Source organism: Corylus avellana, chromosome ca1 (genome assembly GCF_901000735.1).
Source record: "Corylus avellana chromosome ca1, CavTom2PMs-1.0".
Lineage (NCBI taxonomy): Eukaryota > Viridiplantae > Streptophyta > Magnoliopsida > Fagales > Betulaceae > Corylus > Corylus avellana.
The window spans coordinates 26,741,343-26,748,106 of NC_081541.1; the positions used below are offsets into that span (position 1 = coordinate 26,741,343).

General features: G+C 38.6%; 1 protein-coding gene and 1 pseudogene across 1 annotated transcript; one reads left to right on the forward strand and one right to left on the reverse strand.

The window, feature by feature from the left end:
- Window positions 1-1,191: 1,191 nt before the first annotated feature.
- Window positions 1,192-6,199, forward strand: LOC132182413 (multiple organellar RNA editing factor 1, mitochondrial). The gene is made up of 5 exons (XM_059595655.1): window positions 1,192-1,740; window positions 3,346-3,443; window positions 3,520-3,585; window positions 3,741-4,471; window positions 5,942-6,199. Exons 1-5 carry the CDS (start codon window positions 1,346-1,348, stop codon window positions 5,951-5,953), a joined length of 1,302 nt encoding a protein of 433 aa, XP_059451638.1. The 5' UTR covers window positions 1,192-1,345; the 3' UTR covers window positions 5,954-6,199.
- Window positions 4,568-5,290, reverse strand: LOC132168221 (universal stress protein PHOS32-like; annotated as a pseudogene).
- Window positions 6,200-6,764: the final 565 nt, after the last annotated feature.

A 6,764-nucleotide genomic window follows, 5' to 3' on the forward strand; every position in this document is an offset into this window, starting at 1 on the left:
CAAGCAAATGGATGGGGTAGATAACACAAATGATAAAGGGTATTTTATCAAACACTAGGTGTTTATGAAAATTTGTGAGTGTAATGGATGATGGGTGGGTTTCAATCTCACTATAACTACAACACATGGCTCAAGATCCAAATTTACTTGCAGTGTGGATTTGATGGAAAGTTCAAGGCTTTCAAAAACACTAAATTTTCTAACCCTAATCGAAAATGAAAATCAAAGGAAAGATTTTAGTATAATTTTTTGGCTTGCCTTGGACTTGGGTGGGCGTATCCCTTGGGTCTTCAAGAATTGCAATTATTTGGGGAGTTTTGAGTGTTCTCGGTGGTTTTGGGGGAGTTTTTGGCAAAATAAAGATTAAGGAAAGGGAGATAATTTTTCTCCAAACTTGATTGGAAGAAATGCATGTGTCATTTTTATGAAACAATATATATATCTATCTCGAGGTTTTTCTCTTAAAAACAACCAAATAGTAAAATATTAACCCAAAAAAGATCAACTATTAAGAGAAAACAAAGAGAGATAAGTTTCTTCAATTAATTTATTGTCGAACTAAGGTACCGCTATCCCAATGTGTCATGCCTTTAGAAGCATATATGAAATTTTTTACACTCTAATAAATTGTTTAGTGTTCTATAGCAATCGCATGTGCTTCTCACATACTTTTTTAATCTATAAAAAAAAAAAAAAAAATGTAAAATTAGTCATTGTTTATGCCAATTGAGTAATGCTACATACCGTTTTTTTACTTCTTTTTATTATCCTAAAGTTTACATACCTTTTAAAATTGTCATTGAATTTTAGATTAATCATTACTAGATTTTAATCCAATGGTAATTTTAAAAGTAATATCAACTTTATGGGGGATAAAAAGAAGATACAAGGATGGTATGCAACATTACTCTTTGCAACCATGTTGGTTCTAATTAGATTATGACACATGTCACTCATAAGACGTGTTTGTTATTTAACAGTTTCTATCAAACAAAAATTATATGAAAGTTGAGTGCAATGACTCATTTGCTGTTTTTGTATACTACAAGGAGCTCTTAGAACATTTTTGTATCACAAGAGTTTATTGCAAATCGATATAACTACATAGATTCATTTCACACACACACACACACACATATATATATATATATTCACCAATATTAAATACATCCAATTTAAATCCTAAAAATAAAATATGTCGAGAAGCCCTGTCCCCGTTTCATGCACACATCATCCCCCCTCATTTCTCTTTCTCTAGAAACCTCCCCAAAACCCTCAGAACCCTAAACCCCATTTGTGCGGTTTCTCTCTGTGAAGCCCCAAGGTGTTACCAGCACCACCAGCAATGGCGCTGTACTCTCTCCGTCTTCGCCGAACCCTAACCTCGCTCTCCACACTCCACCGCTCTCTGTCTGCAGTTCCTGCAATCCCTGCAATCTCCACTCCCGCTCTACAATCTCCGCTTCTCCAGGGCCCCACCTCCAGTTACACGCCGTCGCACCCCTGGGCTCTCCCTGTCCAATCCCGGCTGTTCAGATTGACGAGCGTCGCGCTTTTCTCGTCCCGCTCAACCTACAACAGCAAGGACACCGAAGAGATCGGCCCGGACACCATACTGTTCGAAGGTTGCGATTACAATCACTGGCTCATCGTTATGTCTTTCCCTAAAAACGACAAGCCCACCCCCAAGCGAATGATCGAGATCTACGAGCAGACCTGTTCTAGGGGCCTTAACATCAGGTCTCTCTCTTTCTGCCTCACTCACTCACTCATTCATTCTTACCCTCTATTTGGTGTCTGAGTAAATTTGGAAACGGTAAAGAATATGATGAATGGGATGTTAATGGTGTTTGGGTTTATTGTGTTTTGTGAACGAATGGTTTTTGAGTATAAGGTGCTGAGTGATTTTCTTATCCCATGTTCAGTTTGTATCAATTTGAAAGAAAAAAAAAAATGGAATGGTGTGTTAAGCTCCTGACTGTTTATGGCTCTGTTTGGAAAAAAAAGGCTAGGAAAAAAGAGAGGTGAAGAGTTCCAGAAGAGGTTGGAATAATTTTATTTCATTCTTTCTTCTTTTGTGTTTCGTGTGTCAAAATAAAGTTGGAATATTTCCTCATCTGAAAAAGAGAGTGAGCATTTTGGGTTTTGTATTTCTGTATCTTCATTTGTTTATTTTTTATTTTTTGTATAAATTGTGAGCCGTAGCTAAGTTTTATGCTCAGAAGATTTTTAAAAATCCACTGTTTGGTTACTGTAATTTATGAAGACAGAAGAAGAGAGATGAAATATTGTAGTTCTATGTTATTTAACTTGTTCTCAATTTTCTGTGTCATCTAAATCGAAGACTTTCTCCAATGAAGCCTAACATTGGCGTTTGGTCAGATGAATGGAAATTTGTTTTCTTGAATCCCAAACAGTGTGAAACTTAAAAATATGAATCTGTGGTTCCTTTCTTCGTTTGGGATATTCTTTCTTCAACGTTTCATTTTCATGTGGTTTATGAGAATGGTCACTGTAGAGAAGATAATCTTTGTTCTCATGTTACATTCTGTTTTCTTTGTTATGTTGTCCTAGAGAATTACCTCAATTAACCAAATAGCTGAATTGGGCACTACTCAGAAGGTTGTCTTAGTCTTCCTGAGTTTGAAAATGATCATTTTTGTTGTTTGTGACATAAATCTTCATATATGCGTGGTGCTTCTCCAAGGGACTCGGAACACCTCAATGTATGGTGTTTCGTGAGTTGTGGCTGATCCACATTTCATTATGTGAGGCATCCAAACAATTATGCATCATCTGAAATAGCACTGAGATGCGCTAATCACTTGGCCTGTGGGCAATTCGAAATTTTGCGCTACTGTTCCTCACCCTTTAAACCTCCCTATTTTGTGGCTAGAGATGATTGGCCACAAGATGATCACTATCATTTCCATAATTTGAGGTGTACCACTGACTATCTATCATGAGTAGTACATAGAGAATAGCAGGATGTATGAGATTACAATGACCCCTACATATGATTGGAGTAAGTTCTGACTAATTGGGAGTACCACTTTTTTTAACCAAAAATATCGGAACTAAATAATTTTTGAATAGGACAGTTTCTGCTCCTTTCTACATCCCTTGTAAAGTACATATTTGTAGATTGTTCTCATAAAACATGGTATAATAAGCAATAATGTACTTGTTATTCATGTTTTGGTGAATGGATTTATGTCAAAGCTTCTGTTTCTTGCTGGACATTTTTTCTGATTTCTACATCAAGGTACCTATGCTGTTTGGACTGAACATGCTTATTGCATTATTTGTTTTTGTTGTTATTCTTATTCTTATATTATGATTCAGCGTGGAGGAGGCGAGAAAGAGAATTTATGCTTGTAGTACAACAACGTATGAGGGCTTTCAGGTTGTGATGACGGAAGAAGAATCAAACAAATTTAATGGTAACTATTTGTGTTGATATCTCAATTAAAAATGACATTTGGCACAGGCGCTGACTTTCCATTTTGTTTTAAACAGCAATAGATGGAGTTACTTTTGTGTTACCGGATTCTTACATAGATCCAGTAAACAAGGAGTATGGAGGTAGGATTTTTTTGACATCAATGCTTTCTTTATTTAGAGAATACTTGCAATTTGTAAGCGGTGTATATTTTGACTTTGTTTTTAAAAATAATGAGCTCTTAACTTCATATTGGGCATTAAATTTTTTACTTAGATTAATGCACTGTACTTACCAGGTGATAAATACATTAACGGAACAATTATACCAAGGCCACCCCCTGTTCAGTATTGGAAGCAGGGAAGAAACCGTGATCGTGGATATGGCCGGGAAGGTCAAACTACAAATCAGCAGCATAGACCCTCAAATGGCTACCAGATGTCAGGAGATGGAAGGAACCATGGTGCTCCACAAAATTATCAATCACAACAGAATTATGCTGCACCAGGACCAGGAGAAAGAAGAGATCATATGCCCATGAACAGGAACCATGGTGCTCCCCAAAATTATCCATCTCAGCAGAATTATGCTCCACCAGGACCAGGTGAAAGAAGAGATCCTATGCCCATGAGTAGGAATTATGCCCAGGGAGGAATGGGTACTTACCAGTCAGGGAGGGGAGATCCAACACCTCCATATCAGGGCAATTACAACCAAGGGGGGCAGGGAGATTATTCTCCCCAACAACAAAGGGACTTCCCCAAGAGTCATTATGAACCTCCTGCACAGGGGAATTTTGTGGGAGCCAATAGGAATTATGTTCCTTCACAAGATGGCACTTCTGGGCGAGGAGCAGCTGGATATCAAGGCCAGGAAACATATGGAGCTTCTGGGCAGGGAGCAAGTTCTGGCTCTGAGCACAGTTACCCAGGGCATGGAGAAGGTCAAAGGTTCTCACAAGAGGAGCAGAGGAACTGGCAAGGAGAGCAAAGGACCAATGTACCAAGAGGACCAACGAGAAGTGACCAAGTAAGACATTCCTATTTTAGTAACTAATTTGGAAGTTTGACCTGCAGAGTTTTGTTTTTTCAATTCTTACAAAATAAATCCTTTTGAGCTTAAGAATCAGGAAAACTACTAAATTGGTCTTGTGGTTTGACTCTATACAATAAATCTTTGGGTATCAAAATGAACAAGTAACTCTATGTGGTATGCCTACTTAACAAATAAGTCCCTGTGTAGAAATTCCGGCCATTTGATTACATTTAAAGCAAATCAAGATTAATGGATGGGGTGACTGACCACCCTATGGATATGTGGGTGGTTTGGCCACCCCCATAATTGGCCAGAGTGGGTGGCCGACCCACCCCAAGTGCCAGATTCGACTATTGGGGTGTGGGGTGCAGCTCCACCTTGTCGACGATCTTCACAACGTGAGCACAACCCGTCTTTATCGTTTGGACAGCGCACGACCATGATGGGGTGCACACAGTGGTGCATGCAGTAGTTGCTGGCGCTGCCCAGCTCTTCCCCCTTGACTGCCTTCTTGGAGGCGCTGAACCCTTAGCTCCCCAAACCAAGGCACTCCACCTTCAGGCACAGTTGCTCCATGTCGTTGTCCTTCACAATGTGGATTTTGAAGGAGAATTAGGCTTGCTCTAGGGGTTGGGCCAAGGTCATGGCCTTGTTGACCGCGAAATTGTTGGAATTATCCTCCAACATTCGCTGGGAGGCCTCAGTGAAGAGAGGGGTAGAGTTGGGATTGTGGGCATTGGGGAATGGGATGCGGTTGGAGCCCCAATTGGTGCCATAGAGTACACACGTGGGCTGCACATGGAGGAGCACCATAGCCAAGGGTTAGTCAGCCACCCCAGCAGTTTTGGGGTATCTCCAAACCTTTTTTTTCCTCTTTTATTTTTATAAATTTTCACTTAAAAGGTAAATTTGTAGTTTTCTTAATGACCCTGCCAAAAAAAAAAAGAGGCCGGAATTTGTATGGAAGTATTTCTTTGTTACGTAGGCATGTCACATGGAGTTATTTGTTCATTTTGAAACACCTGGGATTTACTTGTCACAAGGTCAAACTGCATGGATCAATTTAGCAATTTTTCCTTAAGTTTACCATATCAACATTTAAGAGTAACTTGTCCAGCATCTTCATCATAAATCTGGAATGGAAAAGAATTGCATCTTATATGCATTTGAAAGATTACATACTATTTCATTTGGGAAATCCCTGGAGTATCTTAGTAAATTCCCAGAATCGAATGTTGATGTTGATCTTCAATCACCACTGCTATGTTGGGGAATGGTGAATTATATCTGGAGCTGACCTTGAACCAAAAAATATTTCAACTTAAGCAAAGCTACTTTTGGGGCAGTTCTAGTTTAAGTGAACTGTTTCATGTTGTCTCCAATATCACGTGTTTACTAATTTCTCCTGTACATTTTCTGTGTGCTCTGCCAATGTTAATGACGTGTGGTTGTTGGTTTTTGCAGGGGAGATATTGATAATATCTTAAATGGTTACTTGAGAGCATGATGTGAATGGATCTGTAAAGAAGTTGTTCTCTCCTTCATTCTCATCAGTAAGGACAGAAATTATAAGGCCTTCCAAGTTCGTCACCATAAATAGTCTACTAATTTTTCCTTTTTTTGTGCCTCTTTATTTAACTTCTGAAGTTGAATTGGTAATTTCCTTGATGAAAGCTTGAACTTTGATTTCTGATCCTACCAAAATTTCTAGGTTGATTACAATGTGATTGTGGTTTATTGGATATTTTCTAATCTTTTGGTATGTGGAGCCCAATGGCCAAGGAACACACGACACTTTTAGAGATTTTGTAGGAAATTTTTGGCCAAGGAACACATGACACTATTGTATTGATTCACCATTGCGTTTTGGGGATTATAGGGGTCATCTTCAATTTCTAGGGTACTCTGTAGAGTTTTTGAAATATCTACTGTTATTTTCAAATTAAATGGATAAGATCTTGCCATGGTATATATTTTTTTTAAGATATATATATATATATGTGTGTGTGTGTGTGTGTGTGTGTGTATATATATACAGTCCCTCATGAGTTTATAGCTTTTTAACTTGCATCTTTTGTTGGGGGTTTGTTAGAATGGATTATGACTTCCTCTGGAAGGTGCAAACCTGGTAAGAGATGTCCTGAGTTGGTCTCAAACTCCCAGTTTCTTCATTGATTTTGCTCCGAAACAAATAGAACTTGGTTATTTCTAATATCAATCTTTCCTGCACTTCAAAACTATTATGGGTTCCTTCTTGAGGAGTAGTATTCGCACAAAGCTACGTGCG

Bases quoted from the DNA above. Each gene is read 5' to 3' on its own strand.
- LOC132182413 (XM_059595655.1), top strand. From the start codon at position 1,346: ATGGCGCTGTACTCTCTCCGTCTTCGCCGAACCCTAACCTCGCTCTCC. The intron at 1,741-3,345 runs GTCTCTCTCTTT...ATTATGATTCAG, and splicing joins TCTAGGGGCCTTAACATCAG to CGTGGAGGAGGCGAGAAAGA. The intron at 3,444-3,519 runs GTAACTATTTGT...TGTTTTAAACAG, and splicing joins AGAATCAAACAAATTTAATG to CAATAGATGGAGTTACTTTT.